Source organism: Ranitomeya imitator, chromosome 8 (assembly GCF_032444005.1).
Source record: "Ranitomeya imitator isolate aRanImi1 chromosome 8, aRanImi1.pri, whole genome shotgun sequence".
NCBI lineage: Eukaryota > Metazoa > Chordata > Amphibia > Anura > Dendrobatidae > Ranitomeya > Ranitomeya imitator.
This window is the reverse complement of record NC_091289.1, coordinates 199,367,278-199,390,197: the sequence shown is the minus strand read 5'-3', so window position 1 is coordinate 199,390,197 and position 22,920 is coordinate 199,367,278. Positions and strand designations below refer to the sequence as shown.

The window sequence follows — 22,920 nt, the reverse complement described above, 5'->3', positions numbered from 1 at the left end:
GTTATTCTGTCAGGTCTATTAGATAGTATTAGGTCTAAAAGTGCTGCTCCTCTGGTTGGATTCTGCACCAATTGTGAAAGATAATTTTTCTTGGTTATTAGCAGAAACCTGTTGCCTTTATGGGTTTCACAGGTTTCTGTTTCCCAGTTAATATCCGGGTAGTTAAAGTCCCCCATAACCAGGACCTCATTATGGGTTGCAGCTTCATCTATCTGCTTTAGAAGTAGACTTTCCATGATTTCTGTTATATTTCGGGGTTTGTAACAGACCCCAATGAGAATTTTGTTACCATTTTTCCCTCCATGAATTTCGACCCATATGGACTCGACATCCTCATTCCCTTCGCTAATATCCTCCCTTAAAGTGGACTTTAGACAAGACTTTACATAGAGACAAACCCCTCCTCCTCTCCGATTTTTACGATCCTTTCTAAACAGACTGTAACCCTGTAAGTTAACTGCCCAGTCATAGCTTTCATCTAACCATGTCTCGGTTATTCCCACTATGTCAAAGTTACCTGTAGATATTTCTGCTTCTAGTTCTTCCATCTTGTTTGTCAGGCTTCTGGCGTTTGCGAGCATGCAGTTTAGAGGATTTTGTTTTGTTCCAATCTCCTCACTGTGGATTGTTTTAGAAATGTTCTTACCTCCCTTCTGAGTATGTTTTCCTGGATCTTCTTTGTTCAAGTCTAATGTTTTTCTTCCCGTCCCCTCTTCTTCTAGTTTAACGCCCTCCTGATGAGTGTAGCGAGTCTTCTGGCGAATGTGTGTTTCCCAGGTTTGTTGAGGTGTAGTCCGTCTCTGGCGAGGAGTCCATCGTACAAGTAATTCACACCGTGGTCCAGGAATCCGAATCCTTTTTGTCTGCACCATCGTCTTAGCCAGTTGTTTGCATCAAGGATCCTGTTCCATCTCCTGGTGCCATGCCCGTCTACTGATGATGATGATGACACAGATGGACAGCCTCATCTGAGGCTCAGGACACTGCAGCGCCATGTTTTGCTCTCAGGACTCCAGTGTCTACTTGATGATGATGATGACACAGATGGACAGCCTCGTCTGAGGCTCAGGACACTGCAGCGCCATGTTTTACTATCAGGACTCTGGTGTCTACACGATGATGATGACGCAGATGGACAGCCTCGTCTGAGGCTCAGGACACTGCAGCGCCATGTTTTGCTCTCAGGACTCCAGTGTCTACACGATGATGATGATGATGACGCAGATGGACAGCTTCGTCTGAGGCTCAGGACACTGCAGCGCCATGTTTTGCTCTCAGGACTCCATTGTCTACACGATGATGATGATGACGCAGATGGACAGCCTCGTCTGAGGCTCAGGACACTGCAGCGCCATGTTTTGCTCTCAGGACTCCGGTGTCTACATGATGATGACACAGATGGACAGCCTCGTCTGAGGCTCAGGACACTGCAGCGCCATGTTTTGCTCTCAGGACTCCAGTGTCTACACGATGATGATGATGATGATGACGCAGATGGACAGCCTCGTCTGAGGCTCAGGACACTGCAGCGCCATGTTTTGCTCTCAGGACTCCAGTGTCTACACGATGATGATGATGATGATGATGACACAGATGGACAGCCTCGTCTGAGGCTCAGGACACTGCAGCGCCATGTTTTGCTCTCAGGACTCCAGTGTCTACACGATGATGATGATGATGATGACGCAGATGGACAGCCTCGTCTGAGGCTCAGGACACTGCAGCGCCATGTTTTGCTCTCAGGACTCCAGTGTCTACACGATGATGATGATGATGATGACGCAGATGGACAGCCTCGTCTGAGGCTCAGGACACTGCAGCACCATGTTTTGCTCTCAGGACTCCGGTGTCTACATGATGATGATGATGATGACGCAGATGGACAGCTTCGTCTGAGGCTCAGGACACTGCAGCACCATGTTTGGCTCTCAGGACTCTGGTGTCTACACGATGATGATGATGACGCAGATGGTAAGCCTCGTCTGAGGCTCAGGACACTGCAGCGCCATGTTTTGCTCTCAGGACTCCGGTGTCTACATGATGATGACACAGATGGACAGCTTCGTCTGAGGCTCAGGACACTGCAGCACCATGTTTGGCTCTCAGGACTCTGGTGTCTACACGATGATGATGATGACGCAGATGGACAGCCTCGTCTGAGGCTCAGGACACTGCAGCGCCATGTTTTGCTCCCAGGACTCCAGTGTCTACACGATGATGATGATGATGATGACGCAGATGGACAGCCTCGTCTGAGGCTCAGGACACTGCAGCGCCATGTTTTGCTCTCAGGACTCCAGTGTCTACACGATGATGATGATGATGATGACGCAGATGGACAGCCTCGTCTGAGGCTCAGGACACTGCAGCACCATGTTTTGCTCTCAGGACTCCAGTGTCTACATGATGATGACGATGATGATGACGCAGATGGACAGCCTCGTCTGAGGCTCAGGACACTGCAGCGCCATGTTTTGCTCTCAGGACTCCAGTGTCTACATGATGATGACGATGATGATGACGCAGATGGACAGCTTCGTCTGAGGCTCAGGACACTGCAGCGCCATGTTTTGCTCTCAGGACTCCAGTGTCTACATGATGATGATGATGATGATGACGCAGATGGACAGCCTCGTCTGAGGCTCAGGACACTGCAGCGCAATGTTTGGCTCTCAGGACTCTGGTGTCTACACGATGATGATGACGCAGATGGACAGCCTCGTCTGAGGCTCAGGACACTGCAGCGCCATGTTTTGCTCTCAGGACTCCAGTGTCTACATGATGATGACGATGATGATGACGCAGATGGACAGCCTCGTCTGAGGCTCAGGACACTGCAGCGCAATGTTTGGCTCTCAGGACTCTGGTGTCTACACGATGATGATGATGATGACGCAGATGGACAGCCTCGTCTGAGGCTCAGGACACTGCAGCGCCATGTTTTGCTCTCAGGACTCCAGTGTCTACATGATGATGACGATGATGATGACGCAGATGGACAGCCTCGTCTGATACAGGGCGATCGTGAGATTAGAGATGGTGTGAATGAGGGTTTGCAGCAATACCTTACACAGCCCGGGAAGAAGAACGCCGATGTTTTGGAAAGAAAATGTGGTTTTGTATGTTTGTAATTTTACACTTTATTTTTTATAAAATCTAAAGGGTTTGTACTAAATGTTAAAGTTATGATCCATCCGGTGTGTTTGGATGGCGCCATCATCACTCCATTTAAAGGGGGAGATTAAGCTTATAAAGACCCTCAGTGGGGGGCTGAGCGTGCAGACCACCTCTGTATTCATTGTCTATACGACCGCTGGAGAAAGCCCAGCACTGAGAAGCAGTCCCATTAATGACGCTGCGTGGTGGTTGCACCTCAGGACCCGACTCTTGGGCTCAGTGAGAGGGTGCAAGACCCCCCAAAATCAGCAAGTTACCTTCTATTCTTTGGATAGACGATACCATTCAGACATGGTACAAACCCTAGGTGTATCTCTAGATTCAGCTGACTGTGCAGATTAAGCTGTCATTTCTGGCCATTATGCCACTTGTTTCCTGCATTTTCACCAGTTTCACCTCTGCAGGCTCCACCTCTACTTTTCAGCTGTCTTTGAACTAGTGGGAGCAGATAAGCTCTCCTGATATAAGGGAATATTGCTCTCCTGTCTATGTAACATATGTTCAGGATCAGCAGTAGCGTGGACATAAGAGTAGTACTGACCAGCGTAGCTGCGTTTCCAGCACTGCAGTGAGATGAATCACTTGCTAGAAAGCAGCAGCATAATGGGCATTACACAGCAGAACTGAGCAGTGTACTGGTGAATCCAACTCTGGGGTGAGATATAAACGTTTAGTGAGAAGCAGCAACAGCTGGATAGAAATTATACATTAGCACTGAGTAGTGTTGCTGTGAACCCAGCTCTAGGATAAGACCAAATCATTTACTGGAAAGCAGCAAAACCATGATGGACAATACTGAGCAGTGTCACTGTTAATTGAGAGCTAGGGTGAGCGAAAACACTTACTAGAAGCAGCATGGATGAGATTATACAATGTGACTGAGCAGCGCAGCTGTGACTCCAACACTGGGGTGTAAAAGATTTACTAGAAAGGTGCAATAAGCATCTGTAATCTGATCCATCAGTCAGATGGCATTCCTACTTCAAGATCAGGAGATATTGTAGCTGTATTCCAGAGTGATTGAGGAGTTCAGGAGGAGACGTGATATCGAGTAAGAGATATTAGAAAGTTTGATTCCTGAAAAAAAAGTGTTGGCAGAGGGCTCCCAGCTGCATCACCGGCTCCCAAAGTCCCAATGTAGAGTGTGTCTTCTACAGATCGAGCAGCAGGCGGCACCCTGCACGGAGGAGAATTAATGCCGCCACGCTGAGCCGCTGCCACGCTGAGCCGCTGCCGCAGACTTGGCTCCACATTGCTCTTTTCATATTATGTGTCTTGTGTTCGGCTGAATAATTTATCTGCTGTTCTCCCAGATTCTTTATCTTTCCACCAAATGTAACATAATGAGATTTGCATCACGGCACATGTCCCGACCTCCGACAGTGGATTTAAAGGGACCATGTCAGCTCCTGATCCAATCAGTAACTCCTGGAGACGTCATGTATCGTATACAAATAAGGCTGAAAATTTATGGACATTGGTGGGGGCTTTTTTTTTTTTACAATAATTCATGTATTTTGGCGTAAAAATAATTTTTGCAATGACGTTTCATTTAAAACCAATATCAGTTTGGCTTTTATGGCTCTTATTTTCTTGCACATTGCTGGCTGCAAAATAAGTTAATTGAGAATCCTCCAGGGAGTTAATTCTGAGGGCAGTTTGTAAGGCTTTGATGAGTCTTTATATGAGCTCCTCAGTGCTGACTTATGACCACAGATCACATCATAGTCCACCAAAGCTTTCCTGTGTATCCGCACCGAAATCACACAACGTAGCACATGACACATACGATGCACACAACACAACATGTAACGCAGAGCATGCCCACAACACTGCACATGACACCGAGCATGCTCACAACACTGCACATGACACCGAGCATGCTCACAACACTACCTGTAGCCATGTAACGCAGAGCATGCCCACAACACTGCACATTACACCGAGCATGCTCACAACACTGCACATGACACCGAGCATGCTCACAACACTACCTGTAGCCATGTAACGCAGAGCATGCCCACAACACTGCACATGACACCGAGCATGCTCACAACACTGCACATGACACCGAGCATGCTCACAACACTACCTGTAGCCATGTAACGCAGAGCATGCCCACAACACTGCACATGACACCGAGCATGCTCACAACACTACCTGTAGCCATGTAACGCAGAGCATGCCCACAACACTGCACATGACACCGAGCATGCTCACAACACTGCACATGACACCGAGCATGCTCACAACACTACCTGTAGCCATGTAACGCAGAGCATGCCCACAACACTGCACATGACACCGAGCATGCTCACAACACTGCACATGACACCGAGCATGCTCACAACACTACCTGTAGCCATGTAACGCAGAGCATGCCCACAACACTGCACATGACACCGAGCATGCTCACAACACTACCTGTAGCCATGTAACGCAGAGCATGCCCACAACACTGCACATGACACCGAGCATGCTCACAACACTGCACATGACACCGAGCATGCTCACAACACTACCTGTAGCCATGTAACGCAGAGCATGCCCACAACACTGCACATTACACCGAGCATGCTCACAACACTGCACATGACACCGAGCATGCTCACAACACTACCTGTAGCCATGTAATGCAGAGCATGCCCACAACACTGCACATGACACCGAGCATGCTCACAACACTGCACATGACACCGAGCATGCTCACAACACTACCTGTAGCCATGTAACGCAGAGCATGCCCACAACACTGCACATGACACCGAGCATGCTCACAACACTACCTGTAGCCATGTAACGCAGAGCATGCCCACAACACTGCACATGACACCGAGCATGCTCACAACACTACCTGTAGCCATGTAACGCAGAGCATGCCCACAACACTGCACATGACACCGAGCATGCTCACAACACTACCTGTAGCCATGTAACGCAGAGCATGCCCACAACACTGCACATGACACCGAGCATGCTCACAACACTACCTGTAGCCATGTAACGCAGAGCATGCCCACAACACTGCACATGACACCGAGCATGCTCACAACACTACCTGTAGCCATGTAACGCAGAGCATGCCCACAACACTGCACATGACACCGAGCATGCTCACAACACTACCTGTAGCCATGTAACGCAGAGCATGCCCACAACACTGCACATGACACCGAGCATGCTCACAGCACTACCTGTAGCCATGTAACGCAGAGCATGCCCACAACACTGCACATGACACAGAGCATGCTCTCAACACTGCACATGACACCGAGCATGCTCACAACACTACATGTAATGCAGAGCATGCCCACAACACTGCACATGAGACCGAGCATGCTCACAACACTGCACATGACACCGAGCATGCTCAAAACACTACCTGTAGCCATGTAACGCAGAGCATGCCCACAACACTGCACATGACACCGAGCATGCTCACAACACTACCTGTAGCCATGTAACGCAGAGCATGCCCACAACACTGCACATGACACAGAGCATGCTCTCAACACTGCACATGACACCGAGCATGCTCACAACACTACATGTAATGCAGAGCATGCCCACAACACTGCACATGAGACCGAGCAAGCTCTCAACACTGCACATGACAGCGAGCATGCTCACAACACTACATGTAATGCAGAGCATGCCCACAACACAACATGTAACGCAGAGCATGCCCACAACACTGCACATGAGACCGAGCAAGCTCTCAACACTGCACATGACACCGAGCATGCTCACAACACTACATGTAGCCATGTAACGCAGAGCATGCCCACAGCACTGCACATGACACCGAGCATGCTCACAACACTACATGTAGCCATGTAACTCAGAGCATGCCCACAACACTGCACATGACACCGAGCATGCCCACAACACTGCACATGACGCCAAGCACGTGCACAACACTGCACATGACACCGCGCATGCCCAAAACACTACATGTAACGCAGAGCATGCCCACAACACTGCACATGACACAGAGCATGCTCTCAACACTGCACATGACACCGAGCATGCTCACAGCACTACATGTAATGCAGAGCATGCTCACAACACAACATGTAACGCAGTGCATGCCCACAACACTGCACATGAGACCGAGCAAGCTCTCAACACTGCACATGACAGCGAGCATGCTCACAACACTACATGTAGCCATGTAATGCAGAGCATGCCCACAACACTGCACATGACACAGAGCATGCTTACAACACTACATGTAGCCATGTAACTCAGAGCATGCCCACAACACTGCACATGACACAGAGCACTCTCACAACACTAAATGTAACGCAGAGCACGTGCACAACAGTGCACATGACACCGCGCATGCCCAAAACACTACATGTAACGCAGAGCATACCCACAACACTGCACATGACACAGAGCATGCCCACAACACTACATGTAACGCAGAACACGCTCACAACACTGCACATGACACAGAGCATGCACACAACACTAAATGTAAAGCAGAGCACGCGCACAACACTGCACATGACGCAGAGCATGCACACAACACTAAATGTAACGCAGAGCACGCGCACAACACTGCACATGACACCGAGCATGCCCACAACACAACATGTAATGCAGAACACGCTCACAACACTGCACATGACACCGAGCATGCCCACAACACTACATGTAACGCAGAGCACGTGCACAACACTGCACATGACGCCGAGCACGCGCACAATACTGCACATGACACCGAGCACGCGCACAACACTGCACAAGACGCCAAGCACGCCCACAACACTACATGTAAGTAACACAGAGCACGCCCACAACACTGCACAGGATGCAGAGCACGTCCACAACACTGCCCATGATGCCGAGCATGCCCACAACACTACATGTAATGCAGAGCACGCGCACAACACTGCACATGACACCGAGCATGCCCACAACACTACATGTAATGCAGAGCACGCGCTCAACACTGCACAGGACGCAGAGCATGCACACTGCACTGCACAGGACGCAGCGCACACCCTCAATACTCTGAGGGGGCTTTTGGTCGCTATCGGACTTGGCCAGAATTCACACATCCAGGTTTGTCAGCACAAGGTACAGCCCGGATCGAGTCAGTCTGGACTCACGTGTCCGCTGCTGGGCACAACTGCACAGAAAGTACAGGTCCTTCTTAAAAAATTAGCATATAGTGTTAAATTTCATTATTTACCATAATGTAATGATTACAATTAAACTTTCATATATTATAGATTCATTATCCACCAACTGAAATTTGTCAGGTCTTTTATTGTTTTAATACTGATGATTTTGGCATACAACTCCTGATAACCCAAAAAACCTGTCTCAATAAATTAGCATATCAAGAAATGGTTCTCTAAACGACCTATTACCCTAATCTTCTGAATCAACTAATTAACTCTAAACACATGCAAAAGATACCTGAGGCTTTTATAAACTCCCTGCCTGGTTCATTACTCAAAACCCCCATCATGGGTAAGACTAGCGACCTGACAGATGTCAAGAAGGCCATCATTGACACCCTCAAGCAAGAGGGTAAGACCCAGAAAGAAATTTCTCAACAAATAGGCTGTTCCCAGAGTGCTGTATCAAGGCACCTCAATGGTAAGTCTGTTGGAAGGAAACAATGTGGCAGAAAACGCTGTACAACGAGAAGAGGAGACCGGACCCTGAGGAAGATTGTGGAGAAGGACCGATTCCAGACCTTGGGGAACCGGAGGAAGCAGTGGACTGAGTCTGGTGTGGAAACATCCAGAGCCACCGTGCACAGGCGTGTGCAGGAAATGGGCTACAGGTGCCGCATTCCCCAGGTAAAGCCACTTTTGAACCATAAACAGCGGCAGAGGCGCCTGACCTGGGCTACAGAGAAGCAGCACTGGACTGTTGCTAAGTGGTCCCAAGTACTTTTTTCTGATGAAAGCAAATTTTGCATGTCATTCGGAAATCAAGGTGCCAGAGTCTGGAGGAAGACTGGGGAGAAGGAAATGCCAAAATGCCTGAAGTCCAGTGTCAAGTACCCACAGTCAGTGATGGTGTGGGGTGCCATGTCAGCTGCTGGTGTTGGTCCACTGTGTTTCATCAAGGGCAGGGTCAATGCAGCTAGCTATCAGGAGATTTTGGAGCACTTCATGCTTCCATCGGCTGAAATGCTTTATGGAGATGAAGATTTCATTTTTCAGCACGACCTGGCACCTGCTCACAGTGCCAAAACCACTGGTAAATGGTTTACTGACCATGGTATTACTGTGCTCAATTGGCCTGCCAACTCTCCTGACCTGAACCCCATAGAGAATCTGTGGGATATTGTGAAGAGAAAGTTGAGAGACGCAAGACCCAACACTCTGGATGAGCTTAAGGCCGCTATTGAAGCATCCTGGGCCTCCATAACATCTCAGCAGTGTCACAGGCTGATTGCCTCCATGCCACGCCGCATTGAAGCAGTCATTTCTGCCAAAGGATTCCCCACCAAGTATTGAGTGCATAACTGAACATTATTATTTGTTGGTTTTTTTGTTTGTTATTAAAAAGCACTTTTATTTGATTGGATGGGTGAAATATGCTAATTTATTGAGACAGGTTTTTTGGGTTATCAGGAGTTGTATGCCAAAATCATCAGTATTAAAACAATAAAAGACCTGACAAATTTCAGTTGGTGGATAATGAATCTATAATATATGAAAGTTTAATTGTAATCATTACATTATGGTAAATAATGAAATTTAACACTATATGCTAATTTTTGGAGAAGGACCTGTATAATGTCATGCGAAGAAGCGAGCGCTGAAATCTCCCACTGTGAGAATATTCCTTCCATCATATATGAGGTTACGGCCGGACCCTCCTACAGGCACCAACCGGGGCGATCTGTGATGGGGACTAGTGCTCGGTCCTGAAGCCGTGCGGGGTGAGGACCCCGGTGCACAGTACCCCAATGTCACTGTAGTCCTGGATATAAGCGTCCAATATAACAGAGGATGCAGCAAGGGGGAAACCGTGAATATAGGAAGGAACGAGCTGATACATTGTCTACAAGTGTCAGGTACACCGAGGTCGGAGCGATTACGGCCAATCATCTACGAGAAAACTGGGAGGTTATAAAGGAGCGAATAGAAAAGATCTGTGCAAAGTATCATCAGACCTGTGTTATCACCGTGTGTGATGTGCGGACAGAAACAGATTTTTAATTGTGTAGCTTACTGCTCGTTGTCATGGTTATTTGCCACCTCTGTAGTCTATCAGCAGTGGCCTGTTTCATTGGCAAGGAATGTAGGGCTTGCAAACTCGTTCCAGCAGATCTCTGAATCTGGCCAGATAGCTGGATCGGTGTCTCTGCAGAGCAGACCTGAGCGAGGCCTGCACTGCCCAAACTCACAATGGGCCACATGCTGCCGCCCCCACTGCCTAGCTTCATAGCCAAAGTATGAGTCCGCGAGCTGTCAACTAGCAAGCAGCGGGCAAGGGGAGCGGTGAGCACCTGAAGAAAAAGGTGAGAAAAAATGGAGACAGCCCCACTCCTCCCTCTCTCTGCACAAACTGTCAGGAAACGACAACTCCCATCTGTTTTTTGTTTTTACAGTCCGGTCTATTCACGTGAGGTTCATCCATGACCGACCAGGTTTAGTGACCGGCCGAGAACACTTCAATGCTTTAATAGTTATTAAATGCTTGTGAAATGGCGCTAATCATGCGGAAGCCGGATCCTCCGCTCCCTCCCAACGATTGAGCAGAATAACAATATAAGAGCAGATCAGACAGCAGAGGAGGGCTTATTCCGGGACCCCGAATCCTGGGCCTCTCCTTGGTGGTCTTTGAGGTCTCCTGGATACTCGCCGCTTCCTCTATATACAGAGGATATACGGTGTATACAGCACTAGAACCGTGCAGTTCTGTATCTCAGGCCCTTCTTAATCACAGCTTTGTAGACGTTTAGCTGCAGAGCGTCAGTTCCCATCCTGAGCAGGATTCTTTTTGTTGCAGACGTTGTCCTCTATGCCGGAGTGCACTCAGACGTCGAAGAAGAAAAGCTACAGCAGCTCCAACAGCAGCAGCTCCGGAGGCGACAGCAGCTCCGACACCGAGGACGAGAAACTGGTGAAAGAGAAGAAAGTCACCTACGACCTGGACGAGCAGAAGTACAAATCATTGGAGAGATCCAGTACGTTCAGATCCGGTCATCGTGCGTAATGATAAGTATGCTTAGCACGGAGCAGCAGCAAACACGGGGCTTCCGCTACACGTACAGTGAAAATGTGAAATATTTCACTTTGTAGCACAAGTTACCGTTTTCTGACCTCCGTGTCTTTTCAAAACCAGAAATGAACTTGAGCGGTTGTCACTTCTTTTAGCAGTTGGTGAACGCCGTGCAAGTCAACGAGGGGCGACGCTGAGCAATAGAGAAGGAAAAGCAGATCCATGTGATCAAGCCCCCAATGTGCCACCGTTAGAGGAGCAGCTCCGTGTGATCGAGCCCCCAATGTGCCACCGTTAGAGGAGCTGCTCCGTGTGATCGAGCCCCCAATGTGCCACCGTTAGAGGAGCTGCTCCGTGTGATCGAGCCCAAATGTGCCACCATTAGAGGAGCTGCTCCGTGTGATCGAGCCCAAATGTGCCACCATTAGAGGAACAACTCCGTGTGATCGAGCCCCCCGTGTGCCACCATTAGAAGAGCAGCTCCCTGTGATCGAGCCCCCAATGTGCCACCATTAGAGGAGCAGCTCCGTGTGATCGAGCCCAAATGTGCCACCATTAGAGGAGCTGCTCCGTGTGATCGAGCCCAAATGTGCCACCATTAGAGGAGCAGCTCCGTGTGATCGAGCCACCAATGTGCCACCTTTAGAGGAGCAGCTCTGTGTGATCGAGCCACCAATGTGCCACCTTTGTAGGAGCAGCTCCGTGTGATTGAGCCCCCAATGTGCCACCATTAGAGGAGCAGCTCCGTGTGATCAAACCCCCAATGTGCCACGTTTAGAGGCGCAGCTCCGTGTGATCGAGCCCCCAATGTGCCACCTTTAGAGAAGCAGATCTGTGTGATCGAGCCCCCAATATGCCACCTTTAGAGAAGCAGATCTGTGTGATCGAGCCCCCAATGTGCCACCTTTTGTAGGAGCAGCTCCGTGTGATTGAGCCCCCAATGTGCCACCATTAGAGGAGCAGCTCCGTGTGATCGAGCCCCCAATGTGCCACGTTTAGAGGCGCAGCTCCGTGTGATCGAGCCCCCAATGTGCCACCTTTAGAGAAGCAGATCTGTGTGATCGAGCCCAAATGTGCCACCTTTAGAGGAGCAGCTCTGTGTGATCGAGCCCCCAATGTGCCACCTTTGTAGGAGCAGCTCCGTGTGATTGAGCCCCCAATGTGCCACCATTAGAGGAGCAGCTCCGTGTGATCAAGCCCCCAATGTGCCACCATTAGAGGAGCAGCTCCGTGTGATCGAGCCCCCAATGTGCCACGTTTAGAGGCGCAGCTCCGTGTGATCGAGCCCCCAATGTGCCACCTTTAGAGAAGCAGATCTGTGTGATCGAGCCCCCAATGTGCCACCTTTAGAGGAGCAGCTCCGTGTGATCGAGCCCAAATGTGCCACCATTAGAGGAGCAGCTCCGTGTGATCGAGCCCCCAATGTGCCACCTTTAGAGGAGCAGCTCCCTGTGATCGAGCCCAAATGTGCCACCATTAGAGGAGCAGCTCCGTGTGACCGAGCCCCCAATGTGCCACCTTTAGAGGAGCAGCTCCCTGTGATCGAGCCCAAATGTGCCACCATTAGAGGAGCAGCTCCGTGTGACCGAGCCCCCAATGTGCCACCTTTAGAGGAAAAGATCTGTGTGATCGAGCCCCCAATATGCCACCGTTAGAGGAGCAGCTCCGTGTGATCGAGCCCCCAATGTGCCACCTTTAGAGGAGCAGCTCCCTGTGATCGAGCCCCCAATGTGCCACCTTTAGAGGAGCAGCTCCCTGTGATCGAGCCCCCAATGTGCCACCTTTAGAGGAGCAGCTCCGTGTGATCGAGCCCCCAATGTGCCACCTTTATAGGAGCAGCTCCCTGTGATCGAGCCCCCAATGTGCCACCTTTAGAGGAGCAGCTCCCTGTGATCGAGCCCCCAATGTGCCACCTTTAGAGGAGCAGCTCCACAGCTTTATGGGCAGAGACCCACTATGACACAACATTTCCAGGAGTGCACGTAGAAGGCCGCTGATTTTAGGATACATTTTATTTCTCACTGTATCTAGGAATAGATTTCCATATATTGGGATATATTCAGCTCTGGTCCTTCTGAAAGCCGGCGTCCAAGTGTCCATTAATCAGCCGCCATCCTTAGCACAGGAAATGAAGCGAGGCTGTGTACACAAACACAAAGCCATTTATTACATCCAGCCGCGGAAATGTCCCAAATCCTCCCTCTTATTAGATATGACGATGATTGATTAGAAGACATTATAGGTGCAGCCGCGTTCTATTATTCTCCAACTTACATCTTTCCACTGGTTTTTGAGCCATTCTTCTATGGCCGATATTATCAGGCTCCTCTGTTATTTTTCATGTTTATCTTTAGGATTCCTCTTGGACCTGTCCTCTGGCCTTCATTACTGTAGTCGCTCTCCATGCTCTCATTGTTATATGCGTGCTCCTACAGTGGCATGTAAAAGTCTGGGCACCCCGGGTGAAAATTGCTGTTATTGTGAACAGTAGTTGAAGATGAAATGATCTCATCTCTAAAAGGCCTAAAGTTACAAATTACACACTTTGTATTTTAATATATATATATATATATATATATATATATATATATATATATATATATATACATACACACATACATACACATATACATACACATATATACATATATATATATATACACACACACACATTATATATATAGAGAGAGAGAGAGAGAGATACAGTACAGGCCAAAAGTTTGGACACACCTCATTTAAAGATTTTTCTGTATTTTCATGACATTGAAAATTGTACATTCACACTGAAGGCATCAAAACTATGAATTAACACATGTGGAATTATATACTTAACAAAAAAGTGTGAAACAACTGAAAATATGTCTTATATTCTAGGTTCTTCATAGTAGCCACCTTTTGCTTTGATGAATGCTTTGCACACTCTTGGCATTCTCTTGATGAGCTCCAAGAGGTAGTCACTGGAAATGGTTTTCACTTCACAGGTGTGCCCTGTCAGGTTTAATAAGTGGGATTTCTTGCCTTATAAATGGGTTTGGGACCATCAGTTGTGTTGAGCAGAAGTCTGGTGGATACACAGCTGATAGTCCTACTGAATAGACTGTTAGAATTTGTATTATGGAAAGAAAAAAGCAGCTAAGTAAAGAAAAACGAGTGGCCATCATTATTTTAAGAAATGAAGGTCAGTCAGTCCGAAAAATTGAAACTTTGAAAGTGTCCCCAAGTGCAGTGGCAAAAACCATCAAGCGCTACAAAGAAACTGGCTCACATGAGGACCGCCCCAGGAAAGGAAGACCAAGAGTCACCTCTGCTTCTGAGGATAAGTTTATCCGAGTCACCAGCCTCAGAAATCACAGGTTAACAGCAGCTCAGATTAGAGACCAGGTCAATGCCACGCAGAGTTCTAGCAGCAGACACATCTCTACAACAACTGTTAAGAGGAGACTTTGTGCAGCAGCCTTCATGGTAAAATAGCTGCTAGGAAACCACTGCTAAGGACAGGCAACAAGCAGAAGAGACTTGTTTGGGCTAAAGAACACAAGGAATGGACATTAGACCAGTGGAAATCTGAGCTTTGGTCTGATGAGTCCAAATTTGAGATCTTTGGTTCCAACCACCGTGTCTTTGTGCGACGCAGAAAAGGTGAACGGATGGACTCTGCATGCCTGGTTCCCACCGTGAAGCATGGAGGAGGAGGTGTTATGGTGTGGGGGGGGCTTTGCTGGGGACATTATTGGGGATTTATTCAAAATTGAAGGCATACTGAACCAGCATGGCTACCACAGCATCTTGCAGCGGCATGCTATTCCATCCGGTTTGCGTTTAGTTGGACCATCATTTATTTTTCAACAGGACAATGACCCCAAACACCTCCAGGCTGTGTAAGGGCTATTTGACCAAGAAGGAGAGTGATGGGGGCTACACCAGATGACCTGGCCTCCACAGTCACCAGACCTGAACCCAATCGAGATGGATTGGGGGGAGCTGAACCACAGAGTGAAGGCAAAAGGGCCAACAAGTGCTAAGCATCATGGGAACTCCTTCAAGATTGTTGGAAGACCATTCCCGGTGACTACTTCTTGAAGCTCATCAAGAGAATGCCAAGAGTGTGCAAAGCAGTCATCAAAGCAAAAGGTGGCTACTTTGAAGACCCTAGAATATAATTATAATTTCAGTTGTTTCACACTTTTTTGTTAAGTATATAATTCCACATGTGTTAATTCATATATATTCAGCTGTAACTTTAGGTCTTTTAGAGATCATTTCATCTTCAACTCTGAACTCTTCACAATAACAGTCACTTTGGCTAGGGGTGCCCAAACTTTTACATGCCACCGTGTAAGGATGCTTATATGACACAATTTTGGCATGGAGCGGGGCCGCGTCCTCTTGACTTTCTTACTCTCCTATACACTGCTATTTGTGTACAGGACATTGCTGGAAACATTGTGGCGCCGTTCTTTTTTCCCTCCACAGGAGGTTAATGGCTCCATCTGAGGATCTTGGTTACAGTGTTTCTATTTCAGATGTTCTTGGTGGTTCCACCTCTGTGAGGCGCAGATTCTTGGTGGTTCTACCTCTGAGGCGCGCAGATTCTTGGTGGTTCCACCTCTGTGAGGCGCAGATTCTTGGTGGTTCCACCTCTGTGAGGCGCAGATTCTTGGTGGTTCTACCTCTGAGGCGCGCAGATTCTTGGTGGTTCCACCTCTGTGAGGCGCAGATTCTTGGTGATTACAATGATGCAATTTATGTAACAATTGATGACAAACGTAAGACCCATTATCAGCAATGGTCCGAGGCTGTGCTTGTATGGCAGGGAATGGTGCAGGCCGCCAGGAGACGCCGCATTACAGGATTTACAGCTCCACAGAATTTCCAATGACAAACTTCATCTTAGAATTAATCACACGTAGCTTCATTAATCAGCATCTTCATCATCAAGGCTGTGGCTACGACACAGGTCATCGGCCGATTGCTACAGTGCAGCGTAATGCCGACCAATGTGGTCGCATTGTGACCTCTAATCCTCCGGGACACGCAAGTGGCAGAAATGGCGCTTGGTCCCAGCTGTGTCGTCCCGGTGCGCTAGAGTCGCTGTGTGACCCCATTCACCTGCATTACGCTGATAGCAACAGCACAAAGCAGTTTTCTATTGTGTCGATGCAAATGTCGCCGTGTCCCCCGATCCTACAGATGATTGTTGCCTGACCTCCGTGTTTGTGCTTGTTTGCAGGTAGGGTGCATTTTAAGCCTCCCATAAAATCGCGGCCGTTTACCTATTCATCCCCGTCATCCTCATCAACTCCAATTAGGCGCTCTGTGAGCTGCCCGCGCTCCATCACCGCACTGAACGCACAGTCTCTGCACGTGGAGCAGCACCGGCCGCTCTCATCCAAGGTGTCTGCACAAGTCTCCAGGCCGTCCTCAGGGAACCGGACCAATTCATTGAATCGCAGCTCGTCGTCACATCGAGTGCCGCACACAGGGATGTACAGCAGCATGTACCCAACACTGGTGAGTGGCACCAAGGCTCATCTCACCCGTCCACAATGTATTGTAGGTCGGCTATAATAGCGAGCTACGAGGATGTACAGGTACTGCAGGCAAAGCCCCGCTGTAGACAGTCCTGCAAGTGGCCATCAGGGTGCAAACCTGGACATGTAACATGGAGAACAAGAGTGGGAAAATCGACCTAACACATTACATTTACTAATACTAGAATGCCTAGGTCCACGTTCAACTGCGTCACTAAACCCCACCACTAGGTGGAGCTCCCTGTATACAGAGATACATGATAAGATCCTGTCTGCAGTCACCACTAGGGGGAGCTCCCTGTATACAGAGATACATGATAAGATCATGTCTGCAGTCACCACTAGGGGGAGCTCCCTGTATACAGAGATACATGATAGGATCCTGTCTGCAGCCACCACTAGGGGGAGCTCCCTGTATACAGAGATACATGATAAGATCCTGTCTGCAGTCACCACTAGGGGGAGCTCCCTGTATACAGAGATACATGATAAGATTCTGTCTGCAGCCACCACTAGGGGAGCTCCCTGTATACAGAGATACATGATAGGATCCTGTCTGCAGCCACCACTAGGGGGAGCTCCCTGTATACAGAGATACATGATAAGATCCTGTCTGCAGCCACCACTAGGGGGAGCTCCCTGTATACAGAGATACATGATAAGATCCTGTCTGCAGTCACCACTAGGGGGAGCTCCCTGTATACAGAGATACAGGATAAGATCCTGTCTGCAGTCACCACTAGGGGGAGATTACTGTATACAGAAATACATGATAAGATCCTGTCTGCAGCCTCCACTAGGGGGAGCTCCCTGTATACAGAGATACATGATATGATTCTGTCTGCAGTCACCACTAGGGGGAGCTCCCTATATACAGAGATACATGATAAGATTCTGTCTGCAGTCACCACTAGGGGGAGCTCCCTGTATACAGAGATACATGATAAGATCCTGTCTGCAGTCACCACTAGGGGGAGCTCCCTGTATACAGAGATACATGATATGATTCTGTCTGCAGTCACCACTAGGGGGAGCTCCCTATATACAGAGATACATGATATGATTCTGTCTGCAGTCACCACTAGGGGGAGCTCCTTGTATACAGAGATACATGATAAGATCCTGTCTGCAGTCACCACTAGGGGGAGCTCCCTGTATACAGAGATACATGATAAGATCCTGTCTGCAGTCACCACTAGGGGAAGCTCCCTGTATACAGAGATACATGATAAGATCCTGTCTGCAGTCACAACTAGGGGGAGCTCCCTGTATACAGAGATACATGATAAGATCCTGTCTGCAGCCACCACTAGGGGGAGCTCCCTGTATACAGAGATACATGATAAGATCCTGTCTGCAGCCACCACTAGGGGGAGCTCCCTATATACAGAGATACATGATATGATTCTGTCTGCAGTCACCACTAGGGGGAGCTCCCTATATACAGAGATACATGATAAGATCCTGTCTGCAGGCACCACTAGGGGGAGCTCCCTATATACAGAGATACATGATAAGATCCTGTCTGCAGCCACCACTAGGGGAAGCTCCCTGTAATCAGAGATACATGATAAGATCCTGTCTGCAGCCACCACTAGGGGGAGCTCCCTGTAATCAGAGATACATGATAAGATCCTGTCTGCAGCCACCACTAGGGAGAGCTCCCTGTATACAGAGATACATGATAAGATCCTGTCTGCAGCCACCACTAGGGGGAGCTCCCTGTATACAGAGATACATGATAAAATTCTGGCTGCAGCCACCAGTAGGGGGAGCTCCCTGTTTATAGAGATACATGATAAGATCCTGTCTGCAGCCACCACTAGGGGGAGCTCCCTATATACAGAGATACATGATAAGATCCTGTCTGCAGTCACCACTAGGGGGAGCTCCCTGTAATCAGAGATACATGATAAGATCCTGTCTGCAGCCACCACTAGGGGGAGCTCCCTGTATACAGAGATACATGATAAGATCCTGTCTGCAGCCACCACTAGGGGGAGCTCCCTGTATACAGAGATACATGATAAAATTCTGGCTGCAGCCACCAGTAGGGGGAGCTCCCTGTTTATAGAGATACATGATAAGATCCTGTCTGCAGCCACCACTAGGGGGAGCTCCCTGTATACAGAGATACATGATAAGATCCTGTCTGCAGCCACCACTAGGGGGAGCTCCCTGTATACAGAGATACATGATAAGATCCTGTCTGCAGCCTCCACTAGGGGGAGCTCCCTGTATACAGAGATACATGATAAGATCCTGTCTGCAGCCACCACTAGGGGGAGCTCCCTGTATACAGAGATACATGATAAGATCCTGTCTGCAACCACCACTAGGGGGAGCTCCCTGTATACAGAGATACATAAGATCCTGTCTGCAGCCACCACTAGGGGGAGCTCCCTGTATACAGAGATACATGATAAAATTCTGGCTGCAGCCACCAGTAGGGGGAGCTCCCTGTTTATAGAGATACATGATAAGATCCTGTCTGCAGCCACCACTAGGGGGAGCTCCCTGTATACAGAGATACATGATAAGATCCTGTCTGCAGCCACCACTAGGGGGAGCTCCCTGTATACAGAGATACATGATAAGATCCTGTCTGCAGCCTCCACTAGGGGGAGCTCCCTGTATACAGAGATACATGATAAGATCCTGTCTGCAGCCTCCACTAGGGGGAGCTCCCTGTATACAGAGATACATGATAAGATCCTGTCTGCAGCCACCACTAGGGGGAGCTCCCTGTATACAGAGATACATAAGATCCTGTCTGCAGTCACCACTAGGGGGAGCTCCCTGTATACAGAGATACATAATATTCTGTCTGCGGACACCACTAGGGGGAGCTCCTATGTGTCTATTATTGTCCTCAGATCCATTGGTTTTCCTTTTCTCTGACTTTCTTTACGTTTCTACGTGTTCTCCATCTGTAGAATGAATCCGCTCTGCATCATATATCGAAAGATCAGGAAGAGGAGCTGACGAGACAGACGTTACACGTTCTTCAGAACATGAGGATCAGGTTTCCAGGGAAGATGGATGAAGATGAAACCTGCGCCATTATAGATGAAGTAAGCGCACACATATTCTTCCGGCAGATGCCGGGTTATCAGACGCCTGTGGATCTATAACTCTTCCACTTTAGGTCTTCCCCCTGCTCTGTACTTTCAGGGCTGAGTCGCCCTATAGTGACACCTGGTTACTGTGTGCCACAATATGGGGCTCAGTGCAGTATCGCACTTCAGGATTCATGGCCATCTTGGTTATACGGCATACTGTCACCATGCGACCAAGTCCTGCATCTCCAGTGTTAAGAAAAACAGCAGTGTAAAGCATGGAGGAGACAGGTCTTTTGTAGATGCTTTAGTCTACTCTGTAGAGATTCATAAAAGGCACCCATCCCCTGCAGACTGTGAGCCCTCGCGGGCAGGGTCCTCACTTCTTATGTACCCGTGTGCCTGTTATCTGCTCATGTTTAATGTATTTGTCTATATTTGCCTCGTATTCACATGTAAAGCGCCATGGAATAAATGGCGCTATAAAAATGTATAATAATAATAATAATGAGCTGCCAGAGGGGGAAGTGACACAACTGTGGCTCAGAAAATGGACACAAATTAGATCTAAATGGAAGATTTTCTTATTTCCAGATGTTCTCTGAGGCTTAAATATTGATGACCCGTTCTGGGCATGGACTGTCAGTGATCAGTGAGGGGCCGGCCCCGGGGCCCCTGCTGATCATTAGTCGGCGACTACCTGCAGGCACTGGGCTGGATCATGCAGGCGGCTGATGAGCAGAACGAATGGGCCGCGATGCTCCAGCAAACATGTGTCTTCTTCACGTTACACAGCGCCAGATTCGTCATCATCTCTCGGGCCGCGGTCCGCAGCGTCGCTCTCCTGTAAGTCGCTGATCATAGAGATTTTTTGCTCTCGTTTACATATTATCTGCGGGTCTAGAGGCGTCATCTCTCCGGCCGCGGTCCGCAGCGTCGTTCTCCTGTAAGTCGCTGATCATAGAGACTTTTTTGCCCTCGTTTACATATTATCTGCATGTCTAGAGTCGTCGTCATCTCTCCGGCCGCGGTCCGCAGCGTCGTTCTCCTGTAAGTCGCTGATCATAGAGACTTTTTTGCTCTCGGTTACATATTATCTGCGTGTCTAGAGGCGTCGTCATCTCTCCGGTCGCGGTCCGCAGCGTCGTTCTCCTGTAAGTCGCTGATCATAGAGACTTTTTTGTCCTCGTTTACATATTATCTGCGTGTCTAGAGGCGTCGTCATCTCTCCGGCCGCGGTCCGCAGCGTCGTTCTCCTGTAAGTCGCTGATCATAGAGACTTTTTTGCTCTCGTTTATATATTATCTGCGTGTCTAGAGGCGTCGTCATCTCTCCGGCCGCGGTCCGCAGCGTCGTTCTCCTGTAAGTCGCTGATCATAGAGACTTTTTTGTCCTCGTTTCCATATTATCTGCGTGTCTAGAAGCGTCGTCATCTCTCCGGCCGCGGTCCGCAGCGTCGTTCTCCTGTAAGTCGCTGATCATAGAGACTTTTTTGCCCTCGTTTACATATTATCTGCGTGTCTAGAGGCGTCGTCATCTCTCCGGCCGCGGTCCGCAGCGTCGTTCTCCTGTAAGTCGCTGATCATAGAGACTTTTTTGCCCTCGTTTACATATTATCTGCATGTCTAGAGGCGTCGTCATCTCTCCGGCCGCGGTCCGCAGCGTCGTTCTCCTGTAAGTCGCTGATCATAGAGACTTTTTGCCCTCGTTTACATACTATCTGCGTGTCTAGAGGCGTCGTCATCTCTCCGGCCGCGGTCCGCAGCGTCGCTCTCCTGTAAGTCGCTGATCATAGAGACTTTTTTGCTCTCGTTTACATATTATCTGCGGGTCTAGAGGCGTCATCTCTCCGGCCGCGGTCCGCAGCGTCGTTCTCCTGTAAGTCGCTGATCATAGAGACTTTTTTGCCCTCGTTTACATATTATCTGCGTGTCTAGAGGTGTCGTCATCTCTCCGGCCGCGGTCCGCAGCGTCGTTCTCCTGTAAGTCGCTGATCATAGAGACTTTTTGCCCTCGTTTACATATTATCTGCATGTCTAGAGGCGTCGTCATCTCTCCGGCCGCGGTCCGCAGCGTCGTTCTCCTGTAAGTCGCTGATCATAGAGACTTTTCTCCTCGGTTACATATTATCTGCGTGTCTAGAGGCGTCGTCATCTCTCCGGCCGCGGTCCGCAGCGTCGGTCTCCTTTAAGTCGCTGATCATAGAGACTTTTTTGCCCTCGTTTACATATTATCTGCGTGTCTAGAAGCGTCGTCATCTCTCCGGCCGCGGTCCGCAGCGTCGTTCTCCTGTAAGTCGCTGATCATAGAGACTTTTTTCTCCTCGTTTACATATTATCTGCGTGTCTGGAGTCGTCGTCATCTCTCCGGCCGCGGTCCGCAGCGTCGTTCTCCTGTAAGTCTCTGATCATAGAGACTTTTTTGCTCTCGGTTACATATTATCTGCGTGTCTAGAGGCGTCGTTATCTCTCCGGCCGCGGTCCGCAGCGTCGTTCTCCTGTAAGTCGCTGATCATAGAGACTTTTTTGCTCTCGGTTACATATTATCTGCGTGTCTAGAGGCGTCGTTATCTCTCCGGTCGCGGTCCGCAGCGTCGTTCTCCTGTAGGTCGCTGATCATAGAGACTTTTTTGCCCTCGTTTACATATTATCTGCGTGTCTAGAGGCGTCGTCATCTCTCCGGCCGCGGTCCGCAGCGTCGTTCTCCTGTAGGTCGCTGATCATAGAGACTTTTTTGCCCTCGTTTACATATTATCTGCGTGTCTAGAGCCGTCGTCATCTCTCCGGCCGCGGTCCGCAGCGTCGTTCTCCTGTAGGTCGCTGATCATAGAGACTTTTTGCCCTCGTTTACATATTATCTGCGTGTCTAGAGGCGTCGTCATCTCTCCGGCCGCGGTCCGCAGCGTCGTTCTCCTGTAAGTCGCTGATCATAGAGACTTTTTTGCTCTCGGT

At 49.0% G+C, this 22,920-nt stretch overlaps 1 protein-coding gene across 3 annotated transcripts in view; it reads left to right on the top strand.

The window, feature by feature from the left end:
* The window catches only part of TTLL7 (tubulin tyrosine ligase like 7), a 248,544-nt gene that overhangs the window by 185,478 nt on the left and 40,146 nt on the right, over positions 1 to 22,920 (top strand). For all 3 annotated transcript variants that reach the window (XM_069735802.1, XM_069735803.1, XM_069735800.1), the window contains 3 exons: positions 11,167 to 11,344; positions 16,610 to 16,890; positions 19,847 to 19,984. In XM_069735802.1, coding sequence (XP_069591903.1) covers positions 11,167 to 11,344; positions 16,610 to 16,890; positions 19,847 to 19,984 — 597 coding nt within the window. The remainder of the gene's footprint in view (positions 1 to 11,166; positions 11,345 to 16,609; positions 16,891 to 19,846; positions 19,985 to 22,920) is intronic.